At 45.0% G+C, this 27,291-nt stretch overlaps 5 protein-coding genes across 5 annotated transcripts in view; 3 read left to right on the top strand and 2 right to left on the bottom strand.

Moving 5' to 3' along the window:
• Positions 1–1,768: 1,768 nt before the first annotated feature.
• LOC115607013 (olfactory receptor 1009) lies at positions 1,769–2,713 on the bottom strand. The gene has a single exon (XM_030483732.1). It carries the CDS (start codon positions 2,705–2,707, stop codon positions 1,769–1,771), a length of 939 nt encoding a protein of 312 aa, XP_030339592.1. The 5' UTR covers positions 2,708–2,713.
• Positions 2,714–7,535: 4,822 nt separating this feature from the next.
• The window catches only part of LOC115607741 (olfactory receptor 5F1-like), a 133,869-nt gene continuing 114,113 nt past the window's right edge, over positions 7,536–27,291 (bottom strand). Inside the window, exon 2 of the mRNA XM_030485380.1 lies at positions 7,536–8,485. Coding sequence (XP_030341240.1) covers positions 7,536–8,485 — 950 coding nt within the window. The remainder of the gene's footprint in view (positions 8,486–27,291) is intronic.
• On the top strand, positions 13,477–14,436 carry LOC115607682 (olfactory receptor 1020). The gene has a single exon (XM_030485244.1). The coding sequence runs from the start codon at positions 13,477–13,479 to the stop codon at positions 14,434–14,436; it is 960 nt and encodes a 319-aa protein (XP_030341104.1).
• Positions 17,655–18,708, top strand: LOC115607681 (olfactory receptor 1020-like). Its single transcript, XM_030485243.1, has 2 exons — positions 17,655–17,673; positions 17,756–18,708. Exons 1-2 carry the CDS (start codon positions 17,655–17,657, stop codon positions 18,706–18,708), a joined length of 972 nt encoding a protein of 323 aa, XP_030341103.1.
• Positions 22,758–23,774, top strand: LOC115607673 (olfactory receptor 1038-like). The gene has a single exon (XM_030485233.1). It carries the CDS (start codon positions 22,758–22,760, stop codon positions 23,772–23,774), a length of 1,017 nt encoding a protein of 338 aa, XP_030341093.1.

Below are 27,291 nucleotides of genomic sequence, written 5' to 3'. Positions count from 1 at the left end.
AACAAAAATCACATATAAAGAGGAATAGATTTTGTTCAGAATTAAATGAAATGCAGCTTTGGGGAGGGAAAGGGGCACCTAAAGAATGGGGATATGTGGATACTGTTGTGCTTTGCCGGCAACAGTAAGAGTCAGCTTCAGGCTGCTAACTTTAGTAAAGAATAAAGAATAAAGAATAAATAAAAAAGTAAAGAATAGATAAAGAATAAAGACTAATTTCTTGGTGCTGGCCAGGGTCACATCCCTGTTTGGGTTATTTTTCCCTGTATTAAAGAGTGTTTTTCCCACTGGTGATGCCATAGCTCAAGTGACCACAGGTGGAAAATCCCCGCCCAGGACCCAGCCAAGCCTTCTCCATCCCATCAGCCCATCATATCCAAATCCCTTCCCGGAGGAGCTTGTTAAGACAATTGGATCAGGGACATCTCTCACCTTTGAGTGATGAGCTGCTAAAGAGCGAAGTTTTGGGGGTGTGAGGAAACCCTGTGGTGACTGTTCCCCCTGGTGGCATTGCGTTTTTATAGCAACCAGGACATGGGGAGCTGCAATTTGTGCCAGGAATTACTTCAATTACTTCTTGCATTAGAAATAAAGACTTTTGGTTGGGTTTTTTCATTACCCTTCCTTTTCCTGTTGTTGTTTCAGGGTGTTTGGGTGTTTCCATGTTTGCTTTGGGTTTCTTTAATTCCTTTTCCCCATTGCCTCAAACCAAAGTGCAAATCTCCTGCTGCAAACTCTACTGATAATATTCTTGCCTTTGTTTTTAACAAACCACTGTGGGTATAAATTAGAAAACTCATTAGAGCTTTGCTTCAAGGCTTTGAGAAAAGCAGAACTTGAGAAGGAAAAGTGAAAGGGTGAAGTTCTACAGTTGCCTGAAAAGAAGTGATAAAGCCCAGTCTGTCTGGGATTTAACTCAGCAGCCTGGTTCCAAACACAGATCTGTTGAAGAATTGTATTTCACTCACTTGGCTTATGCACAATATCCCATTGCTCCATAACTGCATTAAAACATCAGTTCAGCCATTTAGTTCTTGGGTTTCATAGAATCATAGAATAGCTAGGGTTAGAAAGGACCTTAAGATCATCTAGTTCCAACCCCCTGCCATGGGCAGGGACACCTCGCACTAAACCATCTGGCCCAAGGCTCTGTCCAACCTGGCCTTGAACACTGCCAGGGATGGAGCATTCACAACTTCCTTGGGAAACCCATTCCAATGCCTCAGCACCCCCACAGTAAAGAACTCCTTCCTTATACCTAACCTAAACTTCCCTGTTTAAGTTTGAACCCATTACCCCTTGTCCTACCACTACAGTCCCTAACGAAGAGTCCATCCTTCCTATAAAAAGCTTTTCATAGGAGCTGCCTCCCCGACCCAGCCCCTAAATCACTGAGAACCAACTGAACTGAGGCGAGGGAGTGACAAGGAAAATCAGTACTGTGTGTGTTGGTGTTCACATTTAACACAATAATATATTGTATTATATATAAATATATAGTATAAGATGCATTTGATATTGTATTTTTATATATTTATACACATAAATACATATGTATGCATGTGTATCTTGCCATCCATAGGAACAGCGACCTCCTAGATGTCCTTTCTGAACAATAACTGTGTCCTGCTGATTTCATGGCCACATCAGATTGCTCCTGGCCTCATCTAGGCAACTTCTGAATATGTCCGTGGGTGGAAGCTCCACATTTTCTGGGACAAATCCCATGTTACCCACATCCCTGGATCAGAGTTTTCATGCAGAAGGTTCAGAGCCTGACTGTGATTCTTTCTGCTGTTCTCCTCAGAGCATCCTTCATCTCCTTGTTCCTCAGGCTGTAGATGAGGGGGTTGAGCATGGGGATCACCACTGTGTAGAAGACAGAGACCACTTTGTCAGTGTTCAGGGAGTAACTAGAGCTGGGGCGTAAATACATGAAGATGGTTGTCCCATACAACATGGTCACCACGGTCAGGTGGGACACACAGGTGGAGAAGGCTTTTTGCCTGCCCTCAGCTGAACGGATTCTCAGGATGGCAAAGAAGATGAAGATGTAGGAAACCAGAATGGCAGAGATGGTGCTGAGCTCAATGATGCCGGCCAAGGAGAAGAGGATCATCTCACTGATGTATGTGCTGGCACAGGACAGAGCCAGGAGGGGAGGAACATCACAGAAGAAGTGATTGATGACATTGGAGCTGCAGAAGGGCAGTCTGATGATGAAAGTCATCTGAATGATGGAGTTCAGGACACCCCCAATGTAGCACCCCACCACCAGCCCCACGCACAACCTCCGAGTCATGACAGAGGAGTAGAGTAAGGGGTTGCAGATGGCCACATACCGGTCATATGCCATGACAGCCAGAAGGAAACACTCAGTCGTCACAAAGATGATGTAGAAGAAGGCTTGACCCATGCACCCAGCAAAGGAAATGGTCTTCCTTTCTGATAGGAAGTTCACCAAGGTCCTGGGGGCAGTCACAGAGGAGAAGCAGATGTCAACAATGGAGAGGCTGCCCAGGAAGAAGTACATGGATGTGTGGAGCCGTGGGTGACCTCGGATGGCTACGATTATCCCTGCATTGCCCAGAAGGGTGATGGTGTAGATGAGCAGCAACAGCACAAAGAGAGCTGCCTTCATCTCCGCTTGGTCACTGAGGCCCTTGAAGACGAACTCTGCTGCAGAGCTGTGATTCTGCTCTGCCATTCAGGGCTTTGTGTCTGCTGAGGAAGGAGAGAGCCTAGAAAACACAGGACAGTAGAAACCATGCCTTTATTTGAACTGGAATGGGATAAATTGACAATTACACTGTGTGCATCCAGGGCACCCGGACCATTCATTTCCAGGGAGCTACAGTGGGATGGACTGCTCTGTGGCCATCTGCTCCAAGCTTGCCCTCCTATACAGCCCACGGAAAGAGGAGGCTCCTTCTGAAGGGAGAGCATCCCAGCTTTCCTGAACAACTTTGGACAGGTTCGTTTGTATCACAGAATCCCATTTTGGTACCTACAGTTTGATGAGATCAATGGATACAGCAGCAGAGAGGGATTAAAGTGACACAGACCGAGTCTTCAGTTCTGCCCTTGACCTCCTACGATTAAGTTGTTCTCCACGTTTGTTTCCTCGCTCCCCATATCAAGCCAATCAATATAAGGTGCCCAGAATAAAAAAGCAGCAGCTTCTATCTACAACTAATATGAGCCTAAAAATACTGTAGCTTTCCGTTGGTGGTTTTGGAAAGGACAGAGAGGTGAAGGAAAGAGAGTCTTAAATTTGTTGGAAATTAAGGAAGGAGAAAGGAAGGAGGTGCTGCCTGACCCTAAAACCCATTCAGAACATGAAGAGTTAAACATTACAGTCTTGGAAACCTTGGGGAGGTGAAACCAGGGAGGCCATGAGCAAAATTTGAGGCTGAAGATGTTCTTTCCTTAGTACAATATAGAAAATATACAATTAAGGGGAGTCAACACCACGGATGAGACCATGGAGCTGTGCTGAGCCAAACTCACTAAACTCTGGTTGTCTAAGTTTAGGCACTAAATTAAGCTGCTCACCCTCATGAAAGTGTGAATTACAGGCTTCTGTCCCTGATAACATGAAGGTTCAGAATAAAACAAGTAAATCTTTACAGGATTAAAGATGAGAATCAAAGTCTTACCCCAGCAGATGAGTGCCAGGACCAGAAGACTCAGTGAAGATCCATTCTCCACCAGCAGAACATTTCTTTATAGAAATATTCTTTGCTTTTTAAAGTGAATGTCACTTTATTTCATGGTCAGTGGGTGGGTTAATCTTTCCTTGAGAATTTTCTCCTCTCTTCTTGTCCCAGGCTCCTTAAACATATCATAAGCACTGTGATTTCTGACCAGTGCCTAAAGGGGCTCCAGGAAACCTGGAGAGGGGCTTTGGACAAGGGGCTGTAGGGACAGGCCAAGGGGAATGGCTTTAACCTGCCAGAGGGGAGATTGAGATGAGCTCTGAGGCAGAAGCTCTTCCCTGTGAGGGTGCTGAGGCGCTGGCACAGGGTGCCCAGAGAAGCTGTGGCTGCCCCATCCCTGGCAGTGTTCAAGGCCAGGTTGGACACAGGGGCTTGGAGCAACCTGCTCTAGTGGAAGGTGTCCCTGGAAGGAAGTTGGAACTGGATGAGCCTTAAAGGCCCCTTCCAACCCAAATCAGTCAGGGATTCTATGAGTGCATCCCAGCAGGAATATTTAATCTTCTTTAACCAACATAGAGGAGCAAACCTTTACCTGGCATAAATCAGAGCAGCCTCCTCACTTGCTGCAGTGATTTCTACCAGAGCAGAGCTCACCTGGACCTTTCAGGGAATGTCCTCACATACCTGTGGATGGGATCACCTCTTACAGCTGCAAGGTCTTTTCCACGTTGGATGGCACTGGATATCTGCAGTTAATCGAAGAGATTAACCCTTGAAGCCATTCTCCTAGCTTCCAAACAAGAATGGCTCTCCTGAACCTTTTGGAGCTTCCAGCCTATTTTCATCAGATGAAGTACTTCACTTGCAGCAACGTGTTGCTTTTATATCTCTCTCTGCAGGTCTTTGCAGGCAGCTGACACAACACTCAGGGAACAAGTATTTTTCATGGCTTTGGCTACAGTTCAGGTCTCTCAGATGAGTGAATCTGGATTGTATATTGCTGGCTCCTGAATGAAAACCCATGAGTCACAACAGCCTAAACTACTAATAAAGGCTTAGCTATGCACACAGGATGATGCAAAATCTCGGCTAATTATTGTCACAAAGGTCTATAACCTGTTACAACACTCAGCAGCCTCCAGGGACAGGAAAAGTAGAGATCAAAACAAGTAGAGATCCAAACAAGCACAAGTTATTCTTCACAAGCTCTTGTGAAGAATCAAGGGGGAGGTAAGAAGGTGCAGCCAAAGGGCAGTTTATTCCAAGTATCTTAAACACCTACTGCAAGCAGCTTAGGTAATTACCTCTGGATGGATGCCTGGAGCAGATGGCTGGGATTATAGGAGATGAAGGCTGACTCAAGTCTCCAAGCAGTAAATGAACCTGATGGTTAAGAACAGGGAGGTCTACCCAGGACCAACCTGTCAGAACATGACTGATGGTCCATTAAACCTTTTTGCTATGCTCCAGGTACTTCCAGGAGTATGTCAGCTGCCCATTTTTGACTTCTTTTTGCAGAGAGCCAGGTCATTCCACTGCTCCACCTCTATTGCAAGACCAAACCCATCTCATCACAGCCTGTTTTGAAAAGGGATGGTGCTAATCCAGTTCTTTCTACAAACATTTTGGGGGAGTGTAGCAGGAAATTGATAGTATATTCATGGTAACTTCAGTGTCATTTGTCTCTGCTCAACCCACTCAATAGACACCAGGTTCTTCAAGTGTCTGGAATATTTGGGCAGTTTACACTTCACATGCTTTCAGTTAGATGATTTTTTCCATTAAATAATAGAAGCTTTGAACTGATAGTGCTTCGAGATTAAACTGACAGCATGGAGAGAGTCACCATGTAAATAGCAATTCACATTTGGATCAGATTTGATCCATAGGTGGGATTTATTCATCCATCATTTGTCAACAGCATTAAGCTTAGTATATGAGCCAACTGCTAAGACTCTCTTTGCAGTCAGTAGAAATGAAGGTGGTAGTTCAGCTGTCCAGGACTGAGAGCCACCATCATTCCCTCCTGCTTCCCTAAAGGGCACAAGCCTCCCAAATCTTGTGCCGTACCTGCCAGACTTGTGTCCATACATCCTGTAACTCAGGTGGAACTGGATGGATCAATAGACTCTGTGTAGCCCAAAGGAAGATTTGCCATGTCCAAAGACCCACACATAGTCACATGAACAGACAAGTTCTCCATCAGAACCAGAGAAGACCAGGTTGGAAAGAACCTCAAGGATCATCTGGTCCAACCTTTCTAGGAAAAGCATGACCTAGACTAGATGTTCCAGCACCCTTTCCAGCCAAATCTTAAGTGTTCAACATTGAGGAATCCACCACTTCCTTGGGAGACTGTCACTGAGTTACTGATTTGTATCACTGAGAGTCTAGAGGACTGGCTGAGAGATGGACACATGGGATGGGTTTGGGCTCACCTTGCTCCAGGTCAGCGTGACATACGGACCTCCACATGAGCTATAGGTGTCCCAGCTTCTCTTCCAGTCTGTGAACTCCAATGGTGCCATGCAGTTGGCCAAAGGAATGGCTCAGAAACACTGCAGGACTCACAGGAACCCATGAGCTTCTGCAGGAACAGCTGGAGCCCAGCAGGAAACCTTCAACGGCATCAGCACAACCAGCAACAGAGCAGTATCTGCACCAGCAAACCCAAATATGGATGGAGGAGAACAACACAGACAGCTGTGATGACCCCAGACAAGTGTTTTGGTTGGGTTTAGCTTCTACAAATGGCAATATTTTAACAACAGGGTTTGGATTTGTGCAGTTTCTGTGCCAACACTTTCACGCCTGATTTGCATTTGCTCCCACTTTATTACCAATCCCCCAGGTACAGCTCAAAACACTCTCCCCTTCCTTGAAAAGGTGAATAAAAACATACATTCCAGTTCTTGCCAATATAAACTTCTTTTGCTTCTTGTAACAGCATGACAAGAGGGAAAAACAACTTGTAGAAAGCAGGTACACAAATAGTTATCAGGTTATGTGTCCAATACTTGATGTTGTATATTAACAAAATCGTTTGAAGTATTTATTCCCTATAAAAAGCACTTTGAAGGAATAAAGCACAGAAGGAAAATCTTAAACATTCGTTTGAAACATTCCTTAAACAACCTTTGAACATTCTTTGATAGGTAATTGATTGGTCTGTGATTGTGGAAGAAGATTCCAAGAAACTCCTCTCAAATTTTCCCATTTCCTGCAGCTTTAGGGAACTTTTCCTCCTCTCTCACCCAAGCCTCCTTGGTCTGCTCCGTGTGTTCTGCATGCTCCCATCTGTCATGGGGATTACCTGGAAGCACTAAAATTCTCCTTAAATCCATAGATCCTATCTCATGGCTGGAAGAGATACAACACTTGGTAGGAATATAGTCCATCACATTGATGAATGATGTCCGTGCTGTAGCAGACCATGAGTAGGCTCTGGCCAAGGACAGCTGAGAAGAAAATGGTCCAAACCCTCAGCAGAAATCTAACAAATGGGTTATTTTAACAGGACTGAGCTTTGTCATCATATTTCCTATCAAGAAAGAGGCAAGTTGGGGTTGCCTAAGGGATGGCAGGTCCATGAGAAAACCCAACACATTCTTGCCTCCAAATATTCAGAAACAAGTGGGACATTTTAGCATGTTTCATCACAAATCAACCTTTGGTTGTTCTTCAATGAGTGTTTATTTCTCCTGTCATGAAATACACTATCAAGAGGCAAATGTATAACAAATTAATCCCACATCAATAGAGGTGGTCTACAAAATGGACTGTAATATATAGAAGTATTATCACAGCCTCTCTACAACCTCAAAAAGACCCCAAAACACCGACACTGTTCCCATCATTGCCTAAATGTCAAACCATTTACCACTTTAGCAGGGAAATAATCATTCTCCCCACTGCTCTCTTCAGAGCACTCTTCACCTCCTTGTTCCTCAGGCTGTAGATGAAAGGGTTCAACATTGGGGTCACCACAGTGTAAAAGATAGAAACTATTTTGTCCCTGCCCAGGTTGTAGCTGGAGTTGGGCCGCAGGTACATGAAGATAAGGGTCCCATAGAAGATCGTAACAACCACTAGGTGGGATGCACATGTACCAAAAGCTTTACGCTTGCTTGGCGTAGAGCCCGTCCTCAGTATGGTGAAGAGGATGTGGCCATAGGAGATGAGGATGACTGATATGGTGGTTATCTCGTTGAAACCCCCAAAAGCAAGTAACAACATTTGGTTGAGGGAAGTATCAGAGCAAGCCAGTTTTGAGAGTGGTGGCCCATCACAGAAGAAGTGGTCAATGACATTGGGACCGCAGAAGGACACCCTCAATGCAAAGCCTATGAAGACCACTGAATTAAAAAGCCCAATTGCATAGGACCCTGCTAAGAGAGAAACACAGACCTTCTTGGACATGAGGATGGGGTAGCGCAAGGGGTTGCATATCGCAACGTAGCGGTCGTACGCCATCACAGCCAGGAGGTAACACTCTGTGATTACAAAAGCAGCATAGAAATAGAGCTGTAGGAAGCAGCCAGCAAAAGAAATAGTCTTCCTTTCAGACAAGAAGTTCAGCAGCATTTTGGGTGTCACCACAGAGGAGCAGCACAGATCCAAGAAGGACAAGTGGCCGAGGAAGAAGTACATGGGGGTTTGAAGCTGGGAATTGAGCCAGACTGCAGCAATGACGCCTAGGTTTCCCACCACGGTGGTGACATAGATGAGCAGGAAAAACACAAAGAGAGTAAACTGGAGGTCGAGGCTATCCGTGAACCCCTTGAAAACAAACTCTGTCACTGTAGTCCAGTTTTCCCAAGCCATCGGTGTGCAAGAGACTCCCAGTTCCCAGTCAGGGGAGTGATTTCTGTGAGATCAGTTAGGATGGCTTAATCCTTCACTTAATTATTAGTGGGGTTGAATCCTGTGCTCTGTAGATAATGAAGACATTCTCTAATGAAACACTGCCAGGCACCTTGGCAGGATGCTTAGATGGTCCACAACCACCTGCCCATGCAAGGACTCAGTGACTACATCTACCACTCAAGCTCTTAAACCAAGCTTTGAACATATCTTCTACCCTCACTTACTGATTTCAAAGGAAGTCTGAAGCCAACAAAGCAAGTTTTCCCTTGGACATCTCCATGGTCTTCACTATGTTTCCATCTGCCTGCAGTTTTCTCCACACTAAGGGAAGAGCAGCTCGTATTGGCTGCTCTGATAACACACAAGCTAGAGGAACATTAGCTTTCACGCTGCTTTCAGGTTGATGATGTCCCAGAGACTCTCCATTATCCCAGGTAGCTCAGGGTCTGAATTTATTGCTTCTTAGTCTAAGTGCTCAGAAACAAAAGCAACATGTTGGGTTTTCATTAAAAACAACCGATTGATAACAAGGTTAGTGGCTACTTTGGGGGCTAAACTGCATTTCAATAACTGCTCTCATCCTTTAAGAATAAATACATAGAATGAACAGAAGTGCATATGTATTTATCTTTCCTTCTCCAATACCTTCCAGCTTAGCTGGTGACTTGTCAAAACTGTGCTTTTCCCTTTAATTTCTACCATTTAACTTACATTTTAAGCACACAGCAAGTACCTTCAAACAACCGATTTCATGCCAGATAAAGGTTAGGAAGGAAAACTTCCTTTTAGAAAGGATTTATAACATAACCACATGTCTCAAACACAGACATTTGAGAGGAGTTTAAACCTAGTTCCACCACCATCTCCCAAATAGTACCTGAGATGCCACTTTTGGTTTCCTGTTGAAGAACCAGCCTCTTTCAGGCTGAACTACTTTTGCGTCTGCATCTTATTCCTTTCTCCAAGGAGATCATTCAAAGACAGACAGAACCTGCATCTTTTTATTGCTGCAGGAAACTAGAAAGGCAACAATACAGACAAATATACTGTATCCTATTACATTCACTTGAAATTGTGTATTCTCATCTCATAAACAGAATAAAACACATCCCCAGAAAGGACTGTGCCAGGGGAGAGGGTAAATATGTAAGACACATTAAAGATTTCTTCTGTACATGTTTATATTTGTCCCAGTATATTTGTTACCAGTAGGCAAGGAGATGTTTGCAAAAAGAAATGGCAATTTAAGCTCCTGTGACAATCACTGCTACATTCCTTTGGCATTGTCTCTAAGCAGATCTTCCTTGCCCATTTGCGTGACTATTACACAGAAGCATCTCTATCTTCAGAGAAAAACCTTATTTTTCAACCTTCTAGCTTGCTTTATAAATCAGAGTTTCAGAGAAGAAATGTCATGATTCCAGGATGCTGCGGTTCACCATTCCATGAAATCCTCCAAATCTCCTTTCCTTCTCTCTTCAGTTCTACATGGTGTTGGGTGTCCATGTATGGCTGTGTCTCCCAGAGGCTCCGATCTTCACTACTTATTGCTTTCCAGCTTAGACGGTAGAGATAAGCTGCCAACAACCTCATTGGGCACATCGCCCCATGCCAATATTGTTTTCTCTCCTCTTCAGATATAATTGGAGAGATCCCATAGTGATTTCACAAGTTAGACACCTGGAACTATTACTTCCTCAGCCCTTGAGAGAGGATGTCTTCTGGGAGCCAGAACACACCAAGATCAGAAATGGCTGGGAGGTTATTGAGAAAGAGCATCTCTTCAAAATGACATCTCAGCATCTTGTAACTACAGAAACACTCAACCTGGGCAGCTTTATGAGTCTTTACTAAGACTTGAAACCCATTTCCAAACTAAAGTGTTACCCATCTACTCAAAACCATAATTCTAATATTATATTTGGAAATGAAGGAGATACTAAGGACCAGAGAATAACACTTGAATATAATGTTAAATTTATTATTTTATTTCCCTCACTGAAAAGACTATCTCCTATTTAGCCCATGCAAGAGCATGGTTGGGATACAGAGGGACTGCCAGAGCAGTGAGCGCTGGCTGGACTTTTAGTTGCAGAGGGCGATGGGTTCTACTTTGCAGGAACCTGGGCAGTGCCACAGGACTTTGTCTCTTTCATCTCTTTCAACAGAGCCAAAGGGGAACACCATGGTGTGCAGGGACCATCTCGTAGTACCTGCAGCCCTGCAGAAAAGGACTTGGGGGTGTTGGTTGACGAAAAGCTTAACATGAGCCGGCAGTGTGCACTTGCAGCCCAGAAAGCCAACTGTATCCTGGGCTGCATCAAAAGAAGCGTGACCAGCAGGTCAAAGGAGGTGATCCTGCCCCTCTACTCTGCTCTCGTGAGACCTCACTTGGAGTACTGTGTACAGTTCTGGTGTCCTCAACATAAAAAGGACATGGAGCTGTTGGAGCAAGTCCAGAAGAGGGCCACGAGGATGATAAGAGGGCTGGAGCACCTCCCGTATGAAGACAGGCTGAGAAAGTTGGGGCTGTTCAGCCTGGAGAAGAGAAGGCTGCATGGTGACCTCATAGCAGCCTTCCAGTACCTGAAGGGGGTCTACAAGGATGCTGGGGAGGGACTTTCCTTAGGGACTGTAGTGGTAGGACAAGGGGTAATGGGTTCAAACTGAAACAGGGGAAGTTTAGATTAGATATAAGGAAGAAGTTCTTTACAGTGAGGGTGGTGAAGCACTGGAATGGGTTGCCCAGGGAGGTTGTGGATGCTCCATCCCTGGCGGTGTTCAAGGCCCGGTTGGACAGAGCCTTGAACGACGTGGTTTAGGGCAAGGTGTCCCTGCCCATGGCAGGGGGGTTGGAACTAGATGATCTTAAGGTCCTTTCCAACCCTTACGATTCTATGATTCTGTGATACCTGAGCAAAGGAAGTAGGGCAAACACAGAGACCTGGGCCAAGTTCAGCCAAGACTCCAGAGCATCACGCAAGTTGGTGATGATGAGGCAGGTCCAAGATCAAGAAAAGTCAGGTCAAGTCTAGCCAATTCAGGTCAATCCCCCGGTTAGGATCAGGTCCAGCTATTGCCGGGCAGGTCGATGATCAAGCCCAGCTTACCATCAAAGGATTCCAAAGGTGTGCACAAATCCTGCTAAACTGGAAACCAGCACTCTTCTAATAAAGCTCAACCTCTGTGGGCTTAGCTTAAATAGAGATGCGGGGCAAACAGGCAGAGGGTGGGGATGAAGCCCCAGCTGAGGCTGCACAGGGGGATAAAGGCCTATTAGTTCACTTTGGTACAATTCATCACTGCTTGAAAATGCCCATTTCTCACACTTGAAAACAGTGGAAGCCCAGAGTCAGTGGGTCCACAGTAAAGACAATGGAAGCTCAGGTGTTGCACATCCAAGCACTACATGTGCACAACCCCACTGGGGCTGGAAAACTGGGCTCTCCAGAGTCCACAGAGGGACATCAGCAGCTCCACAGAAGGAGTCACTTGTGCTTCATGTACCACTTCGGGACCCTCTGCAAGATCTGAAATGTCTCTAAACACATTCTCATTCTGTTGCCAAGGTCACACCAAAACTGTTGCATGGTCCACAAGTATGTCAGAAGCATCCTATGAGCCGGTCATCACTGCTGCTGTGTAGGTGTGCTCAGGGGTGGCTCATCCACGCTGTGTCATTCAGATGCCCAAGCACCACAATGCCTTTCAGAGTTGATTTCACACCCTTGGCTTTTCCTTCTCTTTGTTTTCCTCTGGTAAAGCATGAGCAGCCCTGGAGGCTTCCTCCCAGGAGAGCACATGGAACTGTATTTACAGCCCCAGCACCACAAGCTCAGCTCTTGGAGCCTGAAAGGAGCTCACCCCTCTTCACATCAGGTGCTTAACAGAGGTGATGCCGGTGCATAGATGTTCTCTGTTGCATTGAGGATAAACCCTTGGCTCCCATCACTCGGTGGCAGAGGGAAGGCACAGGAGGTAACACCAAGACAAAGCAGAGCCTCACCTGCATTTACGCAGTGGGCTTTCTTCTTCTTTACGTCCTCGTGTCCTCTTTGGGAAAGCTGTGTCAGAAAACAGCCTTACCAAAGTGAGTTTTCTTTATAATAAGAGAGAGCAATGGCTTATGCAGGTTGTTTCTCTTTTACATGGGCAGCTAAAGCAAGAAGCACTGATTTCTTCAAGAGTTAAAAGAGGATGAAGCTTATTTTGTTATAAAGAAATGCAACATTTCAGATTGTCAGCAGAATATAGTCACTAACAAATCAGCCTTTGGAATCACCACGTTTTAACATCATCTGAGTTTTCAAGTAAGCAACTTAATGCCCATGGGTTTAGGATGCTTCAGCATGCTGGAGCTCAGAAAGGTATAAATCATGAATTTACCAATGCGAATTTGATCTGTTGTGAATGATCTCAAAGAGTTTGATAAATGTTATTGGAAGACTGAAATGATAATTCAAAGCCAAGTGAAAATGTCTGGAGGTCATTAATGTTTAAGCTGGCATATCACTGGGACTGGGACTTTCTCTTGCTCCTGTAAGTTGTTTATGGGCAGGTTTACGTGCACTCCTATGAGGTTACTGTGAGGTGTATTCTGAAAAAATTGCCTCCAAACCAAAAGTGAATAAAGATCTGCTTCTTTTCTCAAAGCTGAAAACACATGTGCTTGAAGAAATTGATAGTCTTAAGTATCACAGGACAGAAAAACAAAAATGCTATTGTTGCTTCAGCTCGCTCCTTGTTCTTTTCTAAATATCTCAACTGCAAATAAAAAAAAAACCAAAAAACAATTTGTGGTTACAAAATGTAGTAGAATATATTAATTCTAGCCAAATTTGGCAGTTAAATTTCTTATTGATTGGACTTAGATATGATCCAAAAGTGAATCTCTGTTTTTTAATCAGTTTGATGTTTTCCTTCCTTTTGCCTCAGCAGGTAACACCTGGTCATGGCAGGAAATCACACCCAGACTAAATTCATCCTGTTGGGAATTACAGACAGCCCATTTGCACAGACCCCTCTTTTTGTCTTGTTTCTATTGATTTACATTGTCACTTTGGTGGGGAATGTTGGCATTATCGTCTTGGTGTGGGTGTCTCCCAGCCTCCACACCCCCATGTACTTCTTCCTCACACATTTTGCCTTCACTGACATCTGCTATTCCACAGTCGTCTCCCCCAGGATGCTGGCAGACCTGTTATCAGAGGAGAAAACCATTTCTTTCTCTGCCTGCATGATGCAGTTCCTCTCCTTTGCTTTCTTTGCTACTAATGAGTGTCACCTCCTGGCCATGATGGCCTACGACCGGCATGTTGCTATCTGCCACCCCCTGCTTTACATCACCATCATCTCCAGCCGTGTCTGCTGGCAGCTGGTAGCATCATCCTACCTATTCGCCTTCCTCAGTGCCATCATCTATACATGGTGCACGTTTGGAGGTTCCTTCTGTGGTCCCAACCGCATCGACCACTTCTTCTGTGATGAAGTTCCTGTTCTAAAGCTCGTGTGCTCTGACACCCACAGCAGTGAGATGGTCATTTTTGCCTTTGTCACCATCAACCAGGTGGGCACGATCATGGTCATTTTGCTCTCCTACATCTCTATCCTCCACACAGTGCTGAGGATGTGCTCAGCACAGAGCAGGGCCAGAGCCTTCCAGACTTGTGCCTCCCATTTGATAGCTGTTGCCTTATTCTTTGGGTCAGCATTCTTCATGTACCTACAACCTCCATCTAGCCACAGGAGCCTGGATAAGGTGGCATCCATCTTCTACGCGGTGGTCATCCCTATGCTCAACCCATTCATCTACAGCCTGAGGAACAAGGAGGTGAAGGGAGCTCTGGTCAAGGGCGGAAGGAAGTTGTTCATCAGCTGTCAACATAAAAGAGTTGTGTCATCCAGGACATGAACAGTTTACATCAAGTGAGAAAGCCTATGGGGGCACTAAACCAATGGGATTTTCCCCTAATCCTCATGATTTGATGTAGGTTCTTCCACGGTTCCTGCACAAAAGTCAATGACACTGTTTAATGAGAGATAGACCCCGCCATCACATCTGCCTTGCACGAAACCAAAAGGAGCAGGAACCTCAAACTTCATTTCTCTTTGCCGTCACCAGCCTGTAGGAAGAAACGACCCTGAATTATCCTAGGCCTCTTTTCCTCACAGGAAACACCAATCGGCTTTATTTTATTTATCACTTTTTTCACTGATAAAGATGTATTTTTCTTCCAAGATTCTTGACCTTGTCCCTCAGCTCCAATATCTGTAATGTGTATGTCTGTAATTACATATATGTGTGACAGAGGAATACAAATAAAATATATAAAACTGGTCTTATAAGTAGAGTGACACACAGACTTGGACAGAGTCTGTGGATCTGCATGACTGTACTGCACAGAATCATCTCTATCTTGAGAAAAAAAAATATTTTCCCAATTCCTGGCTTGTTTTATAAATCAGAGTTTCAGAGAAGTAAATCCTCCAAGTCTCCTTTTCTTCTCTGTTCGATTCTACATGGTGTTGTGTATCCATTTATGGCTGTATCTCCCAGTTGCTCCTGTCTTTCCCATGTATTACTTTCTATCTTAGATGGTTAGGATATGCTGCCAGAAGCCTCATTGGGCACATCACCCCATGTCAATCTTGGTTTCTCTCCCCTTCAGATGTAATTGGAGAATTCCTTTAGTGATTTCACAAGTTACGCATCTGGAACTATCACTTCCTCAACCCTTGAGATGGGTTTTCTTCTGGGAGGCAGAATACACCAAGATCAGAAACTGCTGAGAGGTTATTGAGAAAGAGCATCTCTTAGAGATGGCATCTCAGCATCTTGTAACTCCAGAAATATCGAAGCTGGAAAGATTTACTAGACTTTACTAAGACCTGAACACTAATACCTGAATACCCATTTCAAAAACAAAGTATTAACTATCATCTGAACACCATAAACCTAATATCATATATAGAAATGGAAAAAGCACTAAGGACCAGAAAATAAAACTCATATATATTCTTGTATTTGTTACTCTCTTTCTCTCACTGAGAAGACTATCTCCTACTTTACCCATGCAGGGACATGGTCTGGAGACCATGTCTGGAGAGAGACTGCCAGAGCAGTGAGCACTGGCTGGGCTGTTGGGGGCAGAGGGTGAAGAGTTCTACTCTACAAGAGCCTGGAGAGTGCCAGAGGGGTTTATCTCTTTAATCTATCTAAATAGAGCCAATGAGGACAATATTTTATACAGGGAATCTTCCCACAGTACCTGAGCAAGGAAGAGAGACCTGGGCCAAGTTCAGCCACGACTCCAGAGTATCAGGCAAGATGGCGATGATGAGGCAGGTCCAAGACCAAGACAAGTCAGGTGAAGTCACTGCGCTGCTCAGGGTAAGTTCCAGCAATTGCAAGTGAGGTCCATGAGCAAACCTAAGTCAAGATCAAAGGAATCCAAAGTTGTGCACACCTCATGCTAAACTAGAAACCAGGAGTCCCCCAATAAACCTCAACCTCCCCGGGCTGAGCTTAAGTAGAGATGGGGGAGAAATAGGCGGAGGGTGGGGATGAAGCCCCAGCTGAGGCTGCTGAGGGGGTTAAAGGCCTCTTAGTTTACCCTGGACAAACAATCACTGCTTGAAAATGCCCATTTCTCACCCTTGAAGACAGTGGAAGCCCAGAGTCACCAGCTCAGCTGATGCACATCCAGGCACTACATGTGCATAATCCCACTGGGGCTGGAAAACTGGGCTCTCAAGTGTCCACAGAGGGACATTAGGAGCTCCACAGATGGAGTCACTGCTGCTTCATGTACCACTAGGGGACCCTCTGCAAGATCTCAAATGTCTCTAAACACATTCTCATTCTGTTGCCAAGGTCACACCAAAACCTTTGCATGGTCCACAAGTATGTCAGAAGCATCCCATGAGCTGGTCATCACTGCTGCTGTATAGCTGTGTTCAGGGATGGCTCATCCATGCCGTGTCTTTCAGATGCCCAAGCACCACAATGCCTTTCAGAGTTGATTTCACACCCTTGGCTTTTCCTTCTCTTTGTTTTCCTCTGGTAAAGCATGAGCAGCCCTGGAGGCTTCCTCCCAGGAGAGCACATGGAACTGTATTTACAGCCCCAGCACCACAAGCTCAGCTCTTGGAGCTTGGAAGGAGCTCACCCCCCTTCACATCAGGTGCTTAACAGAGATGATGCCGGCACGTAGATGTTCTCTGTTGCATTGGGGATGAACCTTTGGCTCCCATCACTCGGTGGCAGAGGGAAGGCACAGGAGGTAACACCAAGACAAAGCAGAGCCTCACCTGCATTTAGGCAGTGGGCTTTCTTCTTCTTTATGTCCTCGTGTCCTCTTTGGGAAAGCTGTGTCAGAAAACAGCCTTACCAAAGTGGGTTTTCTTTATAATAAAAGGGAGCAATGGCTTATGCAGGTTGTTTTTCTTTTACATGGGCAGCTAAAGCAAGAAGCACTGATTTCTTCAAGAGTTAAAAGAGGATGAAGCTTATTTTGTTATAAAGAAATGCAACATCTCAGATTATCAGCAGTATATAGTCACTAACAAATCAGCCTTTGGAATCACCACGTTTTAACATCATCTGAGTTTCCAAGTAAGCATCTTAATGCCCATGGGTTTAGGATGCTTCAGTGTGCTGGAGCTCAGAAAGCTATAAATCATGAATTTACCAATGTGAATGTTATCTTTTATGAATGATCTCAAAGAGTTTGATAAATGTGATTTGAAGACTGAAATGATAATTAAAATCCAAAGGAAAATGTCTAGAGGATATTAATGTGTGAGCTGGGATTTCACTGCAACTGGGACTTTCTCTTGTTCCAGGTTTACGTGTGCTCCTGTGAGGTTCTTCTGAGGTGTCTTCTGACAGAAATTGCCTTCAAACTGAAAGTGGATAAAGATCTGGTTCTTTTCTCAAATCTGAAAACACACGTGTATGAATAAATCATTAGTTTTAAGTGTCCTAGCATAGAAAACCAAATAAGACATTTGTGTTGCTTCAGTGCACTCGTATTTTTCTAAGAACCAGAACCAAAAAACCATTAAACATATATAATTTGATTAGAAAATATAGAAGAATATACTAATATGTGGCAGTACAAGTGGTCAATGACTGCAGTAAAAAATGGTCCAAAAGTGAATCTCTGTTTTTAAACCACTGTGATGTTTCTTTTCTGTTTGCCTCAGCAGGTAACGCCTGGTCATGGCAGGAAATCACACCCAGACTAAATTCATCCTGGTGGGAATTACAGACAGCCCATGTGCACAGACCCCTCTTTTTGTCTTGTTTGTATCAATTTACATTGTCACTTTGGTGGGGAACATTGGCATTATCGTCTTGGTGCAGGTGTCTCCCAGCCTCCACACCCCCATGTACTTCTTCCTCACACATTTTGCCTTCATTGATGTCTGCTATTCCACAGTCGTCTCCCCCAGGATGCTGGCAGACCTGTTATCAGAGGAGAAAACCATTTCTTTCTCTGCCTGCATGATGCAGTTCCTCTCCTTTGCTTTCTTTGCTACTGCTGAGTGTCACCTGCTGGCCATGATGGCCTACGACCGGCACGTTGCTATCTGCCATCCCCTGCTTTACATGACCGTCATCTCCAGCCGTGTCTGCTGGCAGCTGGTAGCATCATCCTACCTATTTGCCTTCCTCAGTGCCATCATCTACACATGGTGCACATTTGGAGGTTCCTTCTGTGGTCCCAACCGCATCGACCACTTCTTCTGTGACACAGTCCCTGTTCTAAAGCTCATGTGCTCTGACACCCACACCAGCGAGATGGTCATTTTTGCCTTTGTCACCATCAATGTGGTGGGTACAAGTGTGGTCATTTTGCTCTCCTACATCTCTATCCTCCACACAGTGCTGAGGATGTGCTCAGCACAGAGCAGGGCCAGAGCCTTCCAGACTTGTGCCTCCCATTTGACAGCTGTTGCCTTGTTATATGGGTCAGCATTCTTCATGTACCTACAACCCCCATCTAGCCACAGGAGCCTGGATAAGGTGGTCTCCATCATCTACATTGTGGTCACCCCCATGCTCAATCCATTCATCTACAGCCTGAGGAACAAGGAGGTGAAGGGAGCTCTGGTCAAGTGCGGAAGGAGGCTGTTCAACTACTGTCAACATAAAAGAATTGTTTCATCTAGGATCTGAACAGTTCAATGTCAAGTGAGAAAGCCTATGGGGGCACTAAACCAATGGGATTTTCCCCTAATCCTCATGATTTGATGTAGGCTCTTCCACGGTTCCTGCACAAAAGTCAATGACAGTATTTAATGAGAAATACACCTCACCATCACATCTGCCTTGCAAGGAAACCAAGAGAGGAAGGAACCTCAAACTTCATTTCACTTTGCAGTCACCAGTCTGTAGGAAGAAATGACCCTGAATTATCCCAGGCATCTGTTCCTCACAGGAAACACCAATCAGCTTTATTCACTTATCAATCACTTTTGTCACTGATGGAGATGTATTTTTCTTGCAAGGTTCTTGACCTTGTCCATCAGCTCCAATAAAATTCCTCCCTGTTACCTGCGAGTTCTTTAGTAAAGCTGCTGGGGTGGGTGGGAAGAGGAAGTGTAGTTTTACATTTGCTTCCTGAAAAAGAGCAAGGAAAAGGTTTCAAAACATTCCTTGCATTTCTTTGTGCCTTTCAAAGAGAAGCAGCTGGTGGGAATCAAGATCTCAAGCTGCACCTTGGAATATCAAGGGGAATCCCTCCCCAGGCTGCAGCTGCAAACAGATTTCACTTAAAGGAAGGAATTGTAGACAGTATAATTCATTATACAGGATGATGAAGTGGGCTGAGACCACCCAGTGTTAAGGACAATGTGGGCACATCCAGGGCTCCTCCCATTCATTTTAAGTGGTGTTTTACATTCATCTGAAGTGCAGTTTACTTCAATGGTGTGATAAATGGAATTGCACCTGGAGATAAGCACCCACATCCCATGTCCATGCCCAGCTCAGGCTAAAGCACACCAGGAAAACCAAATGGTGTCTTGCACTTACAAATGAAGCCTGTGGCTCGTTTCCATAGGTGAAAGACAATCCTGAACACAGAATCGATGTTAACTGAGAGCTGTCTGGGTCTGAAAGAAGGCAAAACACACTGGTGTGGGGTAATATCTTTCCTGTAGCTGTTGTGATTGGGAATTAACTTGCATTTATAAAGTATATGGATGGCGAACAGTCTCTTTTGTGTGCTCTGGAAAACAGCTATGAGGCAGGAATGATGTCTCAGGTGTGTGGGAAAGTTACTTCTACCTGTGGTCAATGAAGGAGCCAGAGTCTATGTAACTAAATGCTGAAGAGCTTGACAGGACAGAGACCTTTGATATCAGAGAGCTTCCTTGAAAACCTTCACCACACCTTCTTTTCTTCCTTCTAGTTTGTTGGATATCTTTGCTTAGACTATACATATAGAATCTTAGAGCCACAGAAAGCCCAAGTAGGACCTAAAAAGATCATCTGATGTGAGCTTCAGTGGGAAAGGGAGCCTAGATGAGCAGTGTCATGTGAAGGGCTCATCACTGCTTGATGAATTACCCCACTCTTCATGTCCTTATTTCCTCTTGGGTTTAATAAAGTTTCCAAAACAGAGAGAACTGAAATACTCAAAGGTTTACCTAGAGTTGGTGCTACGTTCCCAAGAGATGTCTGGATTCCCGTTGTCTTGTATGTGGTGGATTCAACTTCATGAACGTCCAAGAGGAACCTCAGTCTAATGTGCAGGGGAGGCAGATTTGTGAATTCCAGCAATAGAAGTAACAGGCTTGACGTTCCAGAAATACGTTTTATAATGAGAGCACCGTTGCATGATTCTGCTTCAATCTTTGCAGAGAAGGGATCTACAAAATGCACCAACCCCTGACTGTAAACACAAACTTCTGGCATCAAATACCAAATACTTACATGAGGTCCCCATCATAAAAGACTAACATCATACCTGGTAAAGGAGAAGTCATTAATGACCAGAGAATAATACATTAATGTAATGTTCAACTTATTACTCTATTTCCCTCACTGAGAACAATATCTCCTACTTTACCCATGCAGGGACATGGTCTGGATGGCGAGGGACTGCCAGAGCAGTGAGCACTGGCTGGGCTGTTGGGTGCAGAGGGTGATGGTTTCTACTCTGCAGGAGCCTGGGCAGTGCCACAGGGGTTTGTCTCTTTCATCTCTTTAAACAGAACCTAATGGGAACACAATAGTGTGCAGGGACCATCCCACAGTACCTGAGCAAGAGAAGTAGGTCAGGAAGAGAGACCTGGGCCAAGTTCAGCCAAGACTCCAAAACATCAGGAACGTTGGTGATGACAAGACATATCTAAGACCGGACTGAGTCAGATCAAGTCAATCCCTGGATCAGGGTCAGGTCCAGCAATTCCTAGGAAGGTCCATGAGCAAGCCTACGTCATCATCAAAGGATTCCAGATACGTGCAAACCTCATGCTAAACTGAAAACCAGAACTTCTATAACAAAGCTCAAGCTCCCTGGTCTGAGCTTAAATAGAGATGGGGGTCAAATAGGCAGAGGGTGGGGATGAAGCCCCAGCTGAGCCTGCTCAGGGAGATAAAGGCCTCTTGGTTTACCCTGGACAAACAATCACTGCTTGAAAATGCCCATTTCTCACCCTTGAAGACAGTGGAAGCCCAGAGTCACCAGCTCACCTGTTGCACATCCAGGCACTACATGTGCATAACCCCACTGGGGCTGGAAAACTGGGCTCTCAAGTGTCCACAGAGGGACATCAGCAGCTCCACAGGTGGAGTCACTTGTGCTTCATGTACCACTTGGGGACCCTCTGCAAGATCTGAAATGTCTCTAAACCCATTCTCATTCTGTTGCCAAGGTCAGGCCGAAACCCTTGTATGGTCCACAAGCATGTCAGAAGCATCCTATGAGCTGGTCATCACTGCTGCTGTGTAGCTGTGCTCAGGGATGGCTCATCCATACCCTGTCATTCAGATGCCCAAGCACCACAATTCCTTTCAGAGTTGATTTCACACTCTTGGCTTTTCCTTCTCTTTGTTTTCCTCTGGTAAAGCATGAGCAGCCCTGGAGGCTTCCTCCCAGGAGAGCACATGGAACTATATTTACAGCCCCAGCACCACAAGCTCAGCTCTTGGAGCCTGGTAGAAGCTCACCCCTCTTCACATCAGATGCTTAACAGAGGTGATGCTGGCGTGTAGATGTTCTCTGCTGCGTTGGGGACAAACCCTTGGCTCCCATCACTCAGTGGCAGAGGGAAAGCACAGGAGGTAACACCAAGACAAAGCAGAGCCTCACCTGCATTTAGGCAGTGGGCTTTCTTCTTCTTTATGTCCTTGTGTCCTCTTTGGGAAAGCTGTGTCAGAAAATAGCCTTACCAAAGTGGTTATCTTTACAATAAGAGAGAGTAGTTGCTTATGCAGGTTGTTTTTCTTTCACATAGGCAGCTAAAGCAAGTTGCCCTGGTTTATTCAAGAGCTAAATGAGGATGAATCTTGTTTTCTTATAAAGAAATGCAACATTTGAGATTGTCAGCAGAACGTAGTCACTAACAAATCAGCCTTTGGAATCACCACGTTTTAAGATCATCTGAGTTTTCAAGTAAGCAACTTAATGTCCATGGGTTTAGAATGTTTTAGCGTACTCAAAAATGCATAAATCATGAATTTACCAAAGTGAATTTTATCTCTTGTGAATAATTTCAAATATTTTGATAAATGTGATTTGAAGACTGAAATGATAATTAAAATCCAAAGGAAAATGTCTAGAGGATATTAATGTGTGAGTTGGGATTTCACTGGGACTGGGACTTTCTCTTGCTCCAGGTTTACATACGTACCTGTGAGGATCCTCTGAGGTGCCTTCTAACACACCGTGTCTTCAAACCGAAAGTGGATAAATATATGGTTCTTTTCTTTAATCTGAAAGCACACGTGCTTTAATAATTCCATAGTTTTAAGTGTCCCAGCATAGAAAACCAAATAAGACATTTGTGTTTTTTCAAAGCGCTCCCTGTTCATTTCTAGGAACCAGAAGGAAAAATCATAAAACATATATAATTTTGGTTAGAAAATATAGTAGAAAATACTAAAATGTGGCAGTTCTAGTGGTCAATGTTTGCAGTAAAAAATGATCCAAAAGTGAATCTCTGTTTCTAATGAGTTTGATGTTTTCTTTCCTTTTGCCTCAGCAGCTAAACCTGATCATGGGAGGAAATCACACCCAGACTAAATTCATCCTGGTGGGAATTACAGACAGCCCATGTGTGCAGACCCCTCTTTTTGTCTTGTTAATACTGATTTACACTGTCACTTTGGTGGGGAATGTTGGCATTATCGTCTTGGTGCGAGTATCTCCCAGCCTCCACACCCCCATGTACTTCTTCCTCACCCATTTTGCCTTCACTGACATCTGCTATTCCACAGTCATCTCCCCCAGGATGCTGGCAGACCTGTTATCAGAGGAGAAAACCATTTCTTTCTTTGGCTGCATGATGCAGTTCATCTCCTTTGCCACCTTTGTTACTATTGAGTGTCACCTGCTGGCCATGATGGCCTATGACCGGCACTTTGCTATCTGCCACCCCCTGCTTTACGTGACCATCATCTCCAGCCGCGTCTGCTGGCAGCTGGTAGCATCATCCTACCTATTCACCATTCTCAGTGCCATCACCTACACATGGTGCACATTTGGAGGTTCCTTCTGTGGTCCCAACCGCATCGACCACTTCTTCTGCGACATCTTCCCTGTGCTGAAGCTCGTGTGCTCTGACACCCACACCAGCGAGATGGTCATTTTTGCCTTCGTCACTGTCAACAAGGTGAGTACAAGCGTGGTCATTTTGCTCTCCTACATCTCTATCCTCCGCACAGTGCTGAGGATGTGCTCAGCACAGAGCAGGGCCAGAGCCTTCCAGACCTGCAGCTCCCATTTGACAGCTGTTGCCTTATTCTATGGTGCAACGTTCTTCATGTACCTACAACCTTCATCTAGCCACAGGAGCCTGGATAAGGTGGCCTCCATCTTCTACACCATAGTCACCCCTATGCTCAACCCATTCATCTACAGCCTGAGGAACAAGGAGGTGAAGGGAGCTCTGGTTAACTGTAGAAGGAGGTTGTTCAACCACTTGCTACATAAAAGAGTTCTAGCATCTAGGACATGCACAGCTGATGTCAAGAGAGAAAGCCTATGGGGCACTAAAAAAATGGGACTTCCCTAATCCTCATGATTTGATGTAGGTTCTTCCACAGTTCCTGCACAAAAGTCAATGACAGTATTTAATGAGAACTAGACCCCACCATCACATCTGCCTTGCAAGGAAACCAAGAGAGGAAGGAACCTCAAACTTCATTTCACTTTGCAGTCACCAGCCTGTAGGAAGAAATGACCCTGAATTATCCCAGGCCTCTTTTCCTCACAGGAAACACCAATCAGCTTTATTCACTTATCAATCACTTTTGTCACTGATGGAGATGTATTTTTCTTGCAAGGTTCTTGACCTTGTCCCTCAGCTCTAACAAAATTCCTCCCTGTTACCTGCGAGTTCTTTAGAAAAGCTGCTGGGGTGGGAGGGAAGATTAAGTGTAGTTTTACATTTGCTTCCTGAAAAAGAGCAAGAAAAAGGTTTCAAAACATTCCTTGCATTTCTTTGTGCCTTTCAAAGAGAAGCAGCTGGTGGGAATCAAGATCTCAAGCTGCACCTTGGAATATCAAGGGGAATCCCTCCCCAGGCTGCAGCTGCAAACAGATTTCACTTAGAGGAAGGAATTGTAGACAATATAATTCATAATACAGAATGATGAAGTGGGCTAGAGACCACCTAGTGTTAAGGACAATTTGGGCCCATCCAGGCTTCCTCCTACTCCTTTTAAGTGGTGTTTTACATTCATCTGAAGTGCAGTTTACTTCAATGGTGTGATAAATGGAATTGCACCTGGAGATAAGCACCCACATCCCATGTCCATGCCCAGCTCATGCTAAAGCACACCAGGAAAACCACTCTTTTGTCTTGTTTCTATTGATTTACATTGTCACTTTGGTGGGGAATGTTGGCATTATCTTCTTGGTGCGGGTGTCTCCCAGCCTCCACACCCCCATGTACTTCTTCCTCACCCATTTTGCCTTCACTGACATCTGCTATTCCACAGTCATCTCCCCCAGGATGCTGGCAGACCTGTTGTCAGAGGAGAAAACCATTTCTTTCTCTGCCTGCATGATGCAGTTCCTCTCCTTTGCTTTCTTTGGTGTTATTGAGAGTCACCTGCTGGCCATGATGGCCTACGACCGGCACGTTGCTATCTGCCATCCCCTGCTTTATGTGACCATCATCTCCAGCCGCGTCTGCTGGCAGCTGGTAGCATCATCCTACCTATTCGCCTTCCTCAGTGCCATCATCTGCACATGGTGCACGTTTGGAGGTTCCTTCTGTGGTCCCAACCGCATCGACCACTTCTTCTGTGATGAAGTTCCTGTGCTAAAGCTCGTGTGCTCTGACACCCACACCAGTGAGATGGTCATTTTTGCCTTCGTCACCATCAATGTGGTGGGTACGAGCGTGATCATTTTGCTCTCCTACATCTCTATCCTCCACACAGTGCTGAGGATGTGCTCAGCACAGAGCAGGGCCAGAGCCTTCCAAACTTGTGCCTCCCATTTGACAGCTGTTGCCTTGTTATATGGGTCAGCATTCTTCATGTACCTACAACCTAAATCTAGCCACAGGAGCCTGGATAAGCTGGCATCCATCATCTACATTGTGGTCACCCCCATGCTCAACCCATTCATCTACAGCCTGAGGAACAAGGAGGTGAAGGGAGCTCTGGTCAAGTGCAGAAGGAGGTTGTTCAACTGCTGTCAACATAAAAGAATTGTATCATCTAGGATCTGAACAGTTTAATGTCAAGTGAGAAAGCCTATGGGGCACTAAACCAATGGGATTTTCCCCTAATCCTCATGATTTGATGTAGGCTCTTCCACGGTTCCTGCACAAAAGTCAATGACAGTATTTAATGAGGAATAGACCCCACCATCACATCTGCCTTGCAAGGAAACCACAAGGAGCAGGAACCTCAAACTTCATTTCACTTTGCAGTCACCAGTCTGTAGGAAGAAATGACCCTGAATTATCCCAGGCCTCTTTTCCTCACAGGAAACACCAATCAGTTTTATTCATTTATCACTTTTCTCACTGACAAATATGTATTTTTCTTGCAAGATTCTTGAACTTGTCCCTCAGCTCCAATAAAATTCTTCCCCGTTACCTGTGAGTTCTTTAGTAAAGCTGCTGGGGTGGGAGGGAAGACTAAGTGTAGTTTTACATTTGCTTCCTGAAAAAGAGCAAGAAAAAGGTTTCAAAACATTCCTTGCATTTCTTTGTGCCTTTCAAAGAGAAGAAGCTGGTGGGAATCAAGATCTCAAGCTGCACCTTGGAATATCAAGGGGAATCCCTCCCCAGGCTACAGCTGCAAACAGATTTCACTTAAAGGAAGGAATTGTAGACAGTATAATTCATAATACAGGATGATGAAATGGGCTGAGACCACCCAGTGTTAAGCACAATTTGGGCCCATCCAGGCTTCCTCCTACTCCTTTTAAGTGGTGTTTTACATTCATCTGGAGTTGTCGTGGTTTGAGCCCAGCCGGTAACTCAGAACCACACAGCCGCTCGCTCACTCCCCCCCACCCCCTTCTTCCTCCCCCCGCTCCCGGAGGGATGGGGAGGAGAATGGGAAGAGTGTAACTCCCACGGGTTGAGATAAGAGCAGTCATGCAACTAAGGTATAACACAAAACCACTACTGCTACCACCAATGATAATAACGATTAGTGAAATAACAAGGGGAGAGGATACAATTGCTCACCACCCGCCGACCGATACCCAGCCCGACCCGAGCAGTGATCTTGGCCTTCCGGGTAACTCCCCCCGGTTTATATACTGGGCATGACGTGCTGTGGTATGGAATACCCCTTTGGCTAGTTTGGGTCAGGTGTCCTGTCTCTGCTTCCTCCCGGCTTCCCCTCCTCCCTGGCAAAGCATGAGACTGAGAAAGTCCTTGGTTGGAATAAACATTACTTAGCAACAACTAAAAACATCGGTGTTATCAGCGTTGTTCCCAGGCTGAAAGTTAAAAAACACAGCACTGCACCAGCTACTAAGCAGGAGAAAAATGACTGCTATAGCTGAACCCAGGACAGGAGTGCAGTTTACTTCAATGGTGTGATAAATGGAATTGCACCTGGAGATAAGCATCACACCCCAGTTCCATGCCCAGCTCATGCCAAAGCACACCAGGAAAACCAAATGGTGTCTTGCACTTAGAAATGAAGCCTGTGGCTCGTTTCCATAGGTGAAAGACAATCCTGAACACAGAATCGATGTTAACTGAGAGCTGTCTGGGTTTCAAAGAAGTCAAAACACACTGGTGTGGGGTAATAGCTTTCCTGTAGCTGTTGTGATTGGGAATTAACTTGCATTTATAAAGTATGTGGATGGCAAACGGTCTCTTTTGTGTGCTCTGGAAAACAGCTATGAGGCAGGAATGATGTCTCAGGTGTGTGGGAAAGTTACTTCTACCTGTGGTCAATGAAGGAGCCAAAGTCGATGTAACTAAATGCTGAAGAGCTTGACAGGACAGAGACCTTTGATATCAGAGAGCTTCCTTGAAAACCTTCACCACACCTGCTTTTCTTCCTTCTAGTTTGTTGGATATCTTTGCTTAGACTATACATATAGAATCT

The sequence above is a fragment of the Strigops habroptila genome, chromosome 4 (genome assembly GCF_004027225.2).
Source record: "Strigops habroptila isolate Jane chromosome 4, bStrHab1.2.pri, whole genome shotgun sequence".
Lineage (NCBI taxonomy): Eukaryota > Metazoa > Chordata > Aves > Psittaciformes > Psittacidae > Strigops > Strigops habroptila.
The sequence above is the reverse complement of the archived record's forward strand: the minus strand, read 5'-3'. Positions and strand labels throughout refer to the sequence as shown.